Source organism: Oncorhynchus mykiss, chromosome 1, assembly GCF_013265735.2.
Source record: "Oncorhynchus mykiss isolate Arlee chromosome 1, USDA_OmykA_1.1, whole genome shotgun sequence".
NCBI lineage: Eukaryota > Metazoa > Chordata > Actinopteri > Salmoniformes > Salmonidae > Oncorhynchus > Oncorhynchus mykiss.
Genome location: NC_048565.1, coordinates 87,976,421 through 87,990,537, shown reverse-complemented (window position 1 = coordinate 87,990,537; position 14,117 = coordinate 87,976,421). Strand labels below are relative to the sequence as shown.

Sequence of the window (14,117 nt, the reverse complement as noted above, 5' to 3'; positions counted from 1 at the left end):
TTCTTATCCAATGCTAAGGGCTGTTCTTATCCACGGCTAAGGGCTGTTCTTATCCACGGCTAAGTGTTGTTCTTATCCACGGCTAAGGGCTGTTCTTATCCACGGCTAAGGGCTGTTCTTATCCACGGCTAAGTGTTGTTCTTATCCGCGGCTAAGTGCTGTTCTTATCCACGGCTAAGGGCTGTTCTTATCCAATGCTAAGGGCTGTTCTTATCCACGGCTAAGTGTTGTTCTTATCCACGGCTAAGTGTTGTTCTTATCCACGGCTAAGTGTTGTTCTTATCCAATGCTAAGGGCTGTTCTTATCCACGGCTAAGGGCTGTTCTTATCCACGGCTAAGTGTTGTTCTTATCCACGGCTAAGGGCTGTTCTTATCCACGGCTAAGTGTTGTTCTTATCCACGGCTAAGTGCTGTTCTTATCCACGGCTAAGGGCTGTTCTTATCCACGGCTAAGTGCTGTTCTTATCCACGGCTAAGTGTTGTTCTTATCCACGGCTAAGGGCTGTTCTTATCCACGGCTAAGGGCTGTTCTTATCCACGGCTAAGGGCTGTTCTTATCCACGGCTAAGGGCTGTTCTTATCCACGGCTAAGGGCTGTTCTTATCCACGGCTAAGTGCTGTTGTTATCCACGGCTAAGTGCTGTTCTTATCCACGGCTAAGGGCTGTTCTTATGCACGGCTAAGGGCTGTTCTTATGCACGACTCAACGTGGAGTGCCTGCATACAGCCTTCATCCGTGATATAGTGGCCATATGCCACACCCCCCCGAGGTGCTTTATTGCGATTATAAACTGGTTACCAACGTAATTACAGCAGTAAAAATAAATGTTTTGTGATACCCGTGGTAATACGGTCTGATATACCACGGCTTTCAGTCAAAAAACATTCAGGGCTCAAACCACCCAGTTTAGAATATATTCTGAGGTAAAGAAAGAGGCTTCACGTACCATGACAAACTGGCAGAGCAGGAATATCTATACTAAACTGGTCTGAGGTAAAGGAAGAGGCTTCACATACCATGACGAGCTGGAATATCTATACTAAACTGGTCTGAGGTAAAGAAAGAGGCTTCACCTACCATGACAAACTGGCAGAGCAGGAATATCTATACTAAACTGGTCTGAGGTAAAGAAAGAGGCTTCACGTACCATGACAAACTGGCAGAGCTGGAATATCTATAATAAACTGGTCTGAGGTAAAGAAAGAGGCTTCACATACCATGACAAACTGGCAGAGCTGGAATATCTATAATAAACTGGTCTGAGGTAAAGGAAGAGGCTTCACGTACCATGACAAACTGGCAGAGCTGGAATATCTATACTAAACTGGTCTGAGGTAAAGGAAGAGGCTTCACATACCATGACAAACTGGCAGAGCTGGAATATCTATACTAAACTGGTCTGAGGTAAAGGAAGAGGCTTCACATACCATGACAAACTGGCAGAGCAGGAATATCTATACTAAACTGGTCTGAGGTAAAGGAAGAGGCTTCACGTACCATGACAAACTGGCAGAGCAGGAATATCTATAATAAACTGGTCTGAGGTAAAGAAAGAGGCTTCACGTACCATGACAAACTGGCAGAGCAGGAATATCTATAATAAACTGGTCTGAGGTAAAGGAAGAGGCTTCACGTACCATGACGAGCAGGAATATCTATACTAAACTGGTCTGAGGTAAAGGAAGAGGCTTCACCTACCATGACAAACTGGCAGAGCAGGAATATCTATACTAAACTGGTCTGAGGTAAAGGAAGAGGCTTCACGTACCATGACAAACTGGCAGAGCAGGAATATCTATAATAAACTGGTCTGAGGTAAAGGAAGAGGCTTCACGTACCATGACAAACTGGCAGAGCAGGTATATCTATACTAAACTGGTCTGAGGTAAAGGAAGAGGCTTCACGTACCATGACAAACTGGCAGAGCAGGAATATCTATACTAAACTGGTCTGAGGTAAAGAAAGAGGCTTCACGTACCATGACAAACTGGCAGAGCAGGAATATCTATACTAAACTGGTCTGAGGTAAAGGAAGAGGCTTCACGTACCATGACAAACTGGCAGAGCTGGAATATCTATACTAAACTGGTCTGAGGTAAAGGAAGAGGCTTCACGTACCATGACAAACTGGCAGAGCTGGAATATCTATACTAAACTGGTCTGAGGTAAAGGAAGAGGCGTCACGTACCATGACAAACTGGCAGAGCTGGAATATCTATAATAAACTGGTCTGAGGTAAAGGAAGAGGCTTCACGTACCATGACAAACTGGCAGAGCAGGAATATCTATACTAAACTGGTCTGAGGTAAAGGAAGAGGCTTCACGTACCATGACAAACTGGCAGAGCTGGAATATCTATAATAAACTGGTCTGAGGTAAAGAAAGAGGCTTCACATACCATGACAAACTGGCAGAGCAGGAATATCTATACTAAACTGGTCTGAGGTAAAGGAAGAGGCTTCACGTACCATGACAAACTGGCAGAGCTGGAATATCTATACTAAACTGGTCTGAGGTAAAGGAAGAGGCTTCACGTACCATGACAAACTGGCAGAGCTGGAATATCTATAATAAACTGGTCTGAGGTAAAGGAAGAGGTTTCACCTACCATGACAAACTGGCAGAGCTGGAATATCTGGGAGAATTCATTGCACATGCTGAAAGAGAGGCATAGTGAGTGTTACGACAGAGTCGGGATTTTACTTCCATTACTTCCATTTGCAATTCCATCTGTCTTCCAGGGTCATAGGAGAACAGCATAGCTCATACCAGACAAGGACAACTCCTGGTTCTGTGGTGCAGACATTCTGGCCTATTGATTGTGGTGAGAGTTTAAATCAGTCTCTGAGATATGTAGGGCATCACTGTCTGAGGTGCAGACCAGGGGCGCGTTCCAGGGGGTCTTTACTGCAGTCACGCTGCACTGCTGATCAGATCTCAAGATCCACATTGATATGAAAACACTACCAGGAAGCAGTCACACTGCACATATCAGAAGACCACAATGTTTGAAGTTCTAGTCTTTTCTCAGCTATACAAACATCTTTTGGTAGAGCCTGGTACTAACAGCTGTTGGTAGAGCAGGGTACTAACAGCTGTCGGTAGAGCCTGGTACTAACAGCTGTTGGTAGAGCCTGGTACTAACAGCTGTTGGTAGAGCAGGGTACTAACAGCTGTCGGTAGAGCAGGGTACTAACAGCTGTCGGTAGAGCCTGGTACTAACAGCTGTTGGTAGAGCCTGGTACTAACAGCTGTTGGTAGAGCCTGGTACTAACAGCTGTTGGTAGAGCAGGGTACTAACAGCTGTCGGTAGAGCCTGGTACTAACAGCTGTTGGTAGAGCAGGGTACTAACAGCTGTTGGTAGAGCCTGGTACTAACAGCTGTTGGTAGAGCAGGGTACTAACAGCTGTCGGTAGAGCCTGGTACTAACAGCTGTTGGTAGAGCAGGGTACTAACAGCTATTGGTAGAGCAGGGTACTAACAGCTGTTGGTAGAGCAGGGTACTGACAGCTGTTGGTAGAGCAGGGTACTAACAGCTGTTGGTAGAGCAGGGTACTAACAGCTGTTGGTAGAGCAGGGTACTAACAGCTGTTGGTAGAGCAGGGTACTAACAGCTGTCGGTAGAGCCTGGTACTAACAGCTGTCGGTAGAGCAGGGTACTAACAGCTGTTGGTAGAGCAGGGTACTAACAGCTGTTGGTAGAGCCTGGTACTAACAGCTGTTGGTAGAGCAGGGTACTAACAGCTGTTGGTAGAGCCTGGTACTAACAGCTGTTGGTAGAGCAGGGTACTAACAGCTGTTGGTAGAGCAGGGTACTAACAGCTGTTGGTAGAGCCTGGTACTAACAGCTGTTGGTAGAGCAGGGTACTAACAGCTGTTGGTAGAGCAGGGTACTAACAGCTGTTGGTAGAGCAGGGTACTAACAGCTGTTGGTAGAGCCGGGTACTAACAGCTGTTGGTAAAGCAGGGTACTAACAGCTGTTGGTAAAGCAGGGTACTAACAGCTGTTGGTAAAGCAGGGTACTAACAGCTGTTGGTAGAGCAGGGTACTAACAGCTGTTGGTAAAAGCAGGGTACTAACAGCTGTTGGTAAAGCAGGGTACTAACAGCAGTTGGTAGAGCAGGGTACTAACAGCTGTTGGTAGAGCCTGGTACTAACAGCTGTTGGTAGAGCCTGGTACTAACAGCTGTTGGTAGAGCAGGGTACTAACAGCTGTTGGTAGAGCAGGGTACTAACAGCTGTTGGTAGAGCCTGGTACTAACAGCTGTTGGTAAAGCAGGGTACTAACAGCTGTTGGTAAAGCAGGGTACTAACAGCAGTTGGTAGAGCAGGGTACTAACAGCTGTTGGTAAAAGCAGGGTACTAACAGCTGTTGGTAAAGCAGGGTACTAACAGCAGTTGGTAGAGCAGGGTACTAACAGCTGTTGGTAGAGCCTGGTACTAACAGCTGTTGGTAGAGCAGGGTACTAACAGCTGTTGGTGGAGCAGGGTACTAACAGCTGTTGGTAGAGCAGGGTACTAACAGCTGTTGGTAGAGCAGGGTACTAACAGCTGTTGGTAGAGCAGGGTACTAACAGCAGTTGGTAGAGCAGGGTACTAACAGCTGTTGGTAGAGCCTGGTACTAACAGCTGTTGGTAGAGCAGGGTACTAACAGCTGTTGGTAGAGCCTGGTACTAACAGCTTTGAGGTGCTTTCCGCATATAAGGAAAATTTATACACACATGACTAAGTGGCTTTGGATCAATGCGTCTGCTAAATGGTGTCTCTCTATATATATATATATTATATATGAGAAATGTAAAAAATGTGTTATGTTAAGATATACAGTATATGAATATATTACCTGTCTTTGAGATGCTTGGCCTTGACCTGGGTCATCTGTCCACTAGAGAAGTCAAACACCTCCTCACTGAGCAGCTTGAGGATGATCATGTTGTTCTGACAGAGGCTCTCGCTGGTGCGGCTGGCTCCCACGATGTCACTGATGAACGTGGGCCAGTGCTTGGGCCACTCCTGCTTCAGGATCTGGAGGGAAAGGAGGAGAGGTTTACACACACATTAATATAAACAATCAGTCATACATGCAAACACCCATTCGCAATTGCATGCCAACACACACACAATACAGACATACTGTAGGTACACACACACACACACACACACACACACACACACACACACACACACACACACACACACACACACACAATACAGACATACTGTAGGTACACACACACACACACAGTACAGACATACTGTAGGTACACACACACACAATACAGACATACTGTAGGTACACACACACACACACAAATACAGACACTGTAGGTACACACACACACACACACACACACACAATACAGACATACTGTAGGTACACACACACACACACACACACAATACAGACATACTGTAGGTACACACACACACACACACACACACACACATATACAATACAGACATACTGTAGGTACACACACACACACATATACAATACAGACATACTGTAGGTACACACACACACACATATACAATACAGACATACTGTACGTACACACACACACACACACACACACACACTTAGTGCTGTAGATATGTGGTAGGGGTGGAGTAGGGGCCTGAGGACACACAGTGTGTTGTGAAATCTGTGAATGTATAGTAATGTTTTTAAAATGGTATAAACTGCCTTAATTTACCTGGACCCCAGGAAGAGGATCCATAATAAATACAAACCCCTTTCTGAAGGCTCTGTACGCTAGCTTGCTGTGCTAAAGCCTATAGCCATTATTAGCTTGCTGTGCTAAAGCCTATAGCCATTATTAGCTTGCTGTGCTAAAGCCTATAGCCATCATTAGTTCTGGGAGCTAATGCTGTTCTCAGGGAAGGTTACTCATTTCTTAAGTGTGTGATTCACCAAACTACCACCCTTACACCCCCCCTCACACACACACACTCCCTCACACACACCCCCTCACACACACTCCCTCACACACACTCCCTCACACACACATACACACACACACACACACCCTTACACACCCCCTCACACACACACACACACACACACACACACTCCCTCACACACACACACACACACACTCCCTCACACACACACACACACACTCCCTCACACACACACACACACACACTCTCCCTCACACACACACACACTCCCTCACACACACACACTCCTTCACACACACACACTCCTTCACACACACACACACACACACACACACTCCCTCCCTCACACACACTCCCTCCCTCACACACACACACACACTCCCTCACACACACACTCCCTCACACACACACTCCCTCACACACACACTCCCTCCCTCCCTCACACACACACTCCCTCCCTCACACACACACTCCCTCCCTCACACACACACTCCCTCCCTCACACACACACTCCCTCCCTCACACACACACTCCCTCCCTCACACACACACTCCCTCCCTCACACACACACACACTCCCTCCCTCCCTCACACACACACCCCCTCCCTCACACACACACACCCCCTCCCTCACACACACACACACCCCCTCCCTCACACACACACACACACCCCCTCACACACACCCCCTCACACACCCACCCACCTGTCAGAACAGTCAGTAGATGCTGAGACACTCTGACCTGGTTGGTCTCTTCAGCACAAAACAACATCAGCTGACGCAGGCACACTGACTCACACTCAATGAAACAGAGACTCATGCAGCTACAGTCAGCTGTACATACACATGATACACACGTATGAATAAACACACACACACACACAGTTACACACACAGATTGGAGGACTCTTGCCCAGATGAAGCTGAGCAGCACACCTGAGTCCTAGTTATAAAGAGAGCATCCTAGTTCATTCACAGACAGGAGAACAGCAATGTTAGTAGGTACACACACACTCACTCACTGTCTCACTCACTGTCTCACTCACTGTCTCACTCACTGTCTCACTTACTCACTCACTGTCTCACTCACTCACTGTCTCACTCACTCACTGTCTCACTCACTCACTGTCTCACTTACTCACTTACTCACTCACTGTCTCACTCACTGTCTCACTCACTGTCTCACTCTCTCACTGTCTCACTGTCTCACTCACTCACTGTCTCACTCACTCACTGTCTCACTCACTCACTGTCTCACTCACTCACTGTCTCACTCACTCACTGTCTCACTCACTCACTGTCTCACTCACTCACTGTCTCACTCACTGTCTCACTTACTCACTCACTCACTCACTGTCTCACTCACTGTCTCACTTACTCACTGTCTCACTCACTGTCTCACTCACTGTCTCACTCACTGTCTCACTCACTGTCTCACTCCCTCACTGTCTCACTCCCTCACTGTCTCACTCACTCACTGTCTCACTCACTCACTGTCTCACTCACTCACTGTCTCACTCCCTCACTGTCTCACTCACTGTCTCACTTACTCACTCACTTACTCACTCACTTACTGTCTCACTCACTCACTGTCTCACTCACTGTCTCACTCACTCACTCACTCACTCACTGTCTCACTGTCTCACTCACTGTCTCACTCACTCACTCACTCACTCACTCACTGTCTCACTCACTCACTGTCTCACTCACTCACTGTCTCACTCACTCACTGTCTCACTCACTCACTCACTGTCTCACTCACTCACTCACTGTCTCACTCACTCACTCACTGACTCACTGTCTCACTCACTCACTCACTGTCTCACTCACTCACTGTCTCACTCACTGTCTCACTGTCTCACTCACTCACTGTCTCACTCACTCACTGTCTCACTCACTCACTGTCTCACTCACTCACTGTCTCACTCACTCACTGTCTCACTCACTGTCTCACTCACTCACTCCCTCACTGTCTCACTCACTGTCTCACTCCCTTACCTGAACAAGGATCATGTTCAGCTTTCCAATGTACACTTTCTCTTTCTGAAAAGATAAATGAGAGCGGTGTCACCATGCTGTTATCATCCCGGTAACAATTACCAGCTCCATCTGACCGGGGAGTTTATCCTCATATTAACATGACATGTCTCAGCCCTCACCTCGACCATTGTAGCGTCCGACGACGTCTTGATAATTAGTCCAACAACATACTTTTTAATACCTGCAGAGACAAGCAGAAACAACAGGATCAGATCAGAGACCAGCAGAAACAACAGGATCAGATCAGAGACCACCAGAAACAACAGGATCAGATCAGAGACCAGCAGAAACAACAGGATCAGATCAGAGACCAGTAGAAACAACAGGATCAGATCAGAGACCAGTAGAAACAACAGGATCAGATCAGAGACCAGCAGAAACAACAGGATCAGATCAGAGACCAGTAGAAACAACAGGATCAGATCAGAGACCAGCAGAAACAACAGGATCAGATCAGAGACCAGCAGAAACAACAGGATCAGATCAGAGACAAGCAGAAACAACAGGATCAGATCAGAGACCAGTAGAAACAACAGGATCAGAGACCATTAGAAACAACAGGATCAGATCAGAGACCAGCAGAAACAACAGGATCAGATCAGTCAGCCTCCACCAGAGCGTACAGGGCACAGGTTTGTACACAACACTTCCTTACAGAGCAGGTAACAACATAATCAGTGACCCAGAACACAGTGCTGCTTCACAAGGTGTGAATCTAGAATCTACTGAACCAACAGCTGGGCATTGGCTGATCCACATATCTGCTTTAGTGGAACCTAGTGAGCAAGCAGAGCATTGATAGGCGTCTTCTGCTTGCTGTCATGCATACAGTTACTGTGTAATGTAGCTAGCTGCTGAACTGAACTGACACTGGCTGCTTTTAAACAAGCTGCACATAGACCACCTACTAGTCTGTACAGCGGCATCATTATTAACCCTTATTTGACCAGCTACGTTGATGAGAACACATTGTCTTTTACAGAAACGACCTGGAGAAGAGTTACAGGGGAGAGGGGATGAACGAGCCAATTGGAAGCTGGGGATGATTAGGTGGCTATGATGGTATGGGGACCGGATTAGTTACTTAGTCGGGGGGGTCCAAACCGTTGTAAAACAGAAAATGTTTTGCAGCGAAAACAAGACTTTCTATTGGACAAATTAGGGGGGGGGGGGGGGGGGGGGGGGGGGGGGTTCCCTCCCCGGTTCTGTTTGGTTCCAAGTCTCCCCGGTTCTGTTTGGTTCCAAGTCCCTCCCCGGTTCTGTTTGGTTCCAAGTCCCTCCTCGGTTCTGTTTGGTTCCAAGTCTCTCCCCGGTTCTGTTTGTTTCCAAGTCCCTCCCCGGTTCTGTTTGGTTCCAAGTCCCTCCCCGGTTCTGTTTGGTTCCAAGTCTCTCCCCGGTTCTGTTTGGTTCCAAGTCCCTCCCCGGTTCTGTTTGGTTCCAAGTCCCTCCCCGGTTCTGTTTGGTTCCAAGCACCCTAACTCTTACCATAGTGCCATGACAGTAACTGAGTGGAAATACAGAAGGGTGGAGAAATTCAACACAACGGGTGTGTCCAGGTCGTCTTCATAGCAGTCAAGCTTCATCAGATCTCACAACACCAGAGGGGTATCCTACGAAGCCAGCTACATCTACTCTGGGTTTTCTAAAGCTAACCAGCTTCAGGTAGCTTTACATAACTTCACAGCAGTTAGGAAAGCTAAGGCTAGCTTTTTCAAATATATTTTTTTATCCTGTAGCACAAACTCAAAAAAGTTCTGGGACACTGTAAAGTCCATGGAGAATAAGAGCAGCTCCTCCCAGCTGCCCACTGCACTGACGCTAGGTAACACTATCACCACCGATAAATCCATGATAATTGAGAATTTCAATAAGCATTTCTCTACGGCTGGCCATGCATTCCACCTGGCTACCCCTACCCTGGTCAACTGCCCTGCACCCCCCACAGCAACTCGCCCAAGCCTCCACCATTTCTCCTTCACCCAAATCCAGACAGCTGATGTTCTGAAAGACCTGCAAAATCTGGACCCCTACAAATCAGTCGGGCTAGACAATCTGGACCCTCTCTTTTTAAAATTATCTCCCGAAATTGTTGCAACCCCTATTACTAGCCTGTTCAACCTCTCAGCATCGTCTGAGATCCTCAAAGATTGGAAAGCTGCCGCGGTCATCCCCCTCTTCAAAGGGGGAGACACTCTAGACAAACAGATCACCAACCATTTCAATCCCACCATACCTTCTCCGCTATGCAATCTGGCTTCCGAGCTGGTCATGGGTGCACCTCAGCCACGCTCAAGGTCCTAAATAATATCATAACTGCCATCGATAAGAGACAATACTGTGCAGCCGTATTCATCGACCTGGCCAAGGCTTTCGACTCTGTCAATCACCACATTCTTATCGGCAGACTCAACAGCCTTGGTTTCTCAAATTACTTCCTCACCTGGTTCACCAACTACTTCTCAGATAGAGTTCAGTGTGTCAAATTGGAGGGCCTGTTGTCCAGACCTCTGGCAGTCTCTATGGGGGTGCCACAGGGTTCGATTCTCGGGCCGACTATCTTCTCTGTATACATCAATGATGTCATTCTTGCTGCTGGTGATTCTCTGATCCACCTCTACAGCCTACATTGACATTCTAGATGATAAACATTACAGGGCCACCCCAGTAGATTAGAACTGTTTCCTGATAAACATTACAGGGCCACACCAGTAGATTAGAACTGTTTTCCTGATAAACATTACAGGGCCACACCAGTAGATTAGACCTGTTTCCTGATAAACATTACAGGGCCACACCAGTAGATTAGAACTGTTTTCCTGATAAACATTACAGCGCCACACCAGTAGATTAGACCTGTTTCCTGATAACATTACAGGGCCACCCCAGTAGATTAGACCTGTTTCCTGATAACATTACAGGGCCATCCCAGTAGATTAGACCTGTTTCCTGATAACATTACAGGGCCACCCCAGTAGATTAGACCTGTTTCCTGATAACATTACAGGGCCACACCAGTAGATTAGACCTGTTTCCTGATAACATTACAGGGCCACACCAGTAGGTGGTAGCTGAGAACACCAGTCAGCAGGAGGAGAAAGTTGCAGAAGTTGTAGAGAAAACACATCATTACACTTTTGTTGTGCGTCGGTTTAACAACAGGACATGAAACTAAATAAACACTGTGCCTTTACAATAAATCCACAACATAGCATATGGCTGGAGCTACAGTTCAATAAACTACATTTCCCTATTTGTCAAAACGTACTGTGTACAGCCCACTAACAGTAGTAAGATGCAGGCAGTAGTATGGGCCAAGTCAGTGTCATAAATATATTCAGTAGCACAACTATAGTGAGTAGGGTAATTATAGTGAGTAGGGTAATTATGGTGAGTAACTATAGTGAGTAGGGTAATTATAGTGAGTAGGGTAATTATAGTGAGTAACTATAGTGAGTAGGGTAATTATAGTGAGTAACTATAGTGAGTAGGGTAGCTATAGTGAGTAGGGTAATTATAGTGAGTAGGGTAACTATAGTGAGTAGGGTAATTATAGTGAGTAGGGTAACTATAGTGAGTAGGGTAATTATAGTGAGTATGGTAATTATAGTGAGTAGGGTAACTATAGTGAGTAGGGTAATTATAGTGAGTAGGGTAATTATAGTGAGTAGGGTAACTATAGTGAGTAGGGTAATTATAGTGAGTAGGGTAATTATTGTGAGTAGGGTAATTATAGTGAGTAGGGTAACTATAGTGAGTAGGGTAATTATAGTGAGTAGGGTAATTATAGTGAGTAGGGTAACTATAGTGAGTAGGGTAATTATAGTGAGTAGGGTAACTATAGTGAGTAGGGTAATTATAGTGAGTAGGGTAACTATAGTGAGTAGGGTAATTATAGTGAGTAGGGTAACTATAGTGAGTAGGGTAATTATTGTGAGTAGGGTAATTATAGTGAGTAGGGTAACTATAGTGAGTAGGGTAATTATAGTGAGTAGGGTAATTATAGTGAGTAGGGTAATTATAGTGAGTTACTATAGTGAGTAGGGTAATTATAGTGAGTAACTATAGTGAGTATGGTAACTATAGTGAGTAGGGTAACTATAGTGAGTAGGGTAATTATAGTGAGTAGGGTAACTATAGTGAGTAGGGTCATTATAGTGAGTAGGGTAACTATAGTGAGTAGGGTAACTATAGTGAGTAGGGTAATTATAGTGAGTAGGGTAACTATAGTGAGTAGGGTAATTATAGTGAGTAGGGTAATTATAGTGAGTAACTATAGTGAGTAGGGTAACTATAGTGAGTAGGGTAATTATAGTGAGTAACTATAGTGAGTAGGGTAATTATAGTGAGTAGGGTAACTATAGTGAGTAGGGTAACTATAGTGAGTAGGGTAACTATAGTGAGTAGGGTAACTATAGTGAGTAGGGTAATTATTGTGAGTAGGGTAATTATAGTGAGTAGGGTAACTATAGTGAGTAGGGTAACTATAGTGAGTAGGGTAATTATAGTGAGTAGGGTAACTATAGTGAGTAGGGTAACTATAGTGAGTAGGGTAATTATAGTGAGTAGGGTAATTATAGTGAGTAGGGTAATTATAGTGAGTAGGGTAACTATAGTGAGTAGGGTAATTATAGTGAGTAGGGTAACTATAGTGAGTAGGGTAATTAGTGTGAGTAGGGTAATTATAGTGAGTAGGGTAACTATAGTGAGTAGGGTAATTATAGTGAGTAGGGTAATTATAGTGAGTAGGGTAATTATAGTGAGTTACTATAGTGAGTAGGGTAATTATAGTGAGTAACTATAGTGAGTATGGTAACTATAGTGAGTAGGGTAACTATAGTGAGTAGGGTAATTATAGTGAGTAGGGTAACTATAGTGAGTAGGGTCATTATAGTGAGTAGGGTAACTATAGTGAGTGGGGTAACTATAGTGAGTAGGGTAATTATAGTGAGTAGGGTAACTATAGTGAGTAGGGTAATTATAGTGAGTAGGGTAATTATAGTGAGTAACTATAGTGAGTAGGGTAACTATAGTGAGTAGGGTAATTATAGTGAGTAACTATAGTGAGTAGGGTAATTATAGTGAGTAGGGTAATTATAGTGAGTAACTATAGTGAGTAGGGTAATTATAGTGAGTAGGGTAATTATAGTGAGTAACTATAGTGAGTAGGGTAATTATAGTGAGTAACTATAGTGAGTAGGGTAACTATAGTGAGTAGGGTAACTATAGTGAGTAGGGTAATTATAGTGAGTAACTATAGTGAGCAGGGTAATTATAGTGAGTAGGGTAACTATAGTGAGTAGGGTAACTATAGTGAGTAGGGTAACTATAGTGAGTAGGGTAACTATAGTGAGCAGGGTAATTATAGTGAGTAGGGTAACTATAGTGAGTAGGGTAACTATAGTGAGTAGGGTAATTATAGTGAGTAACTATAGTGAGTAGGGTAACTATAGTGAGTAGGGTAACTATAGTGAGTAGGGTAACTATAGTGAGTAGGGTAACTATAGTGAGTAGGGTAATTATAGTGAGTAGGGTAACTATAGTGAGTAGGGTAACTATAGTGAGTAGGGTAACTATAGTGAGTAGGGTAACTATAGTGAGTAGGGTAACTATAGTGAGTAGGGTAATTATTGTGAGTAGGGTAATTATAGTGAGTAGGGTAACTATAGTGAGTAGGGTAACTATAGTGAGTAGGGTAACTATAGTGAGTAGGGTAACTATAGTGAGTAGGGTAACTATAGTGAGTAGGGTAACTATAGTGAGTAGGGTAACTATAGTGAGTAGGGTAACTATAGTGAGTAGGGTAACTATAGTGAGTAGGGTAACTATAGTGAGTAGGGTAATTATTGTGAGTAGGGTAATTATAGTGAGTAACTATAGTGAGTAGGGTAATTATAGTGAGCAGGGTAATTATAGTGAGTAGGGTAATTATAGTGAGTAACTATAGTGAGTAGGGTAATTATAGTGAGCAGGGTAATTATAGTGAGTAGGGTAATTATAGTGAGTAACTATAGTGAGTAACTATAGTGAGTAGGGTAACTATAGTGAGTAACTATAGTGAGTAGGGTAACTATAGTGAGTAGGGTAATTATAGTGAGTAGGGTAATTATAGTGAGTAGGGTAATTATAGTGAGTAGGATAATTATAGTGAGTAGGGTAACTATAGTGAGT

The 14,117-nt window shown here is 44.7% G+C and overlaps 1 protein-coding gene across 3 annotated transcripts in view; it reads right to left on the bottom strand.

Annotated features, from left to right (window-relative positions):
• Window positions 1-14,117, bottom strand: part of LOC110517253 (exportin-1) — a 69,108-nt gene that overhangs the window by 32,435 nt on the left and 22,556 nt on the right. For all 3 annotated transcript variants that reach the window (XM_036988066.1, XM_036988069.1, XM_036988080.1), the window contains exons 5-8: window positions 8,069-8,130; window positions 7,908-7,952; window positions 4,849-5,030; window positions 2,611-2,659 (exon numbers count right to left, since the gene is read on the bottom strand). In XM_036988066.1, the coding sequence (XP_036843961.1) occupies window positions 2,611-2,659; window positions 4,849-5,030; window positions 7,908-7,952; window positions 8,069-8,130 (338 nt within the window). The remainder of the gene's footprint in view (window positions 1-2,610; window positions 2,660-4,848; window positions 5,031-7,907; window positions 7,953-8,068; window positions 8,131-14,117) is intronic.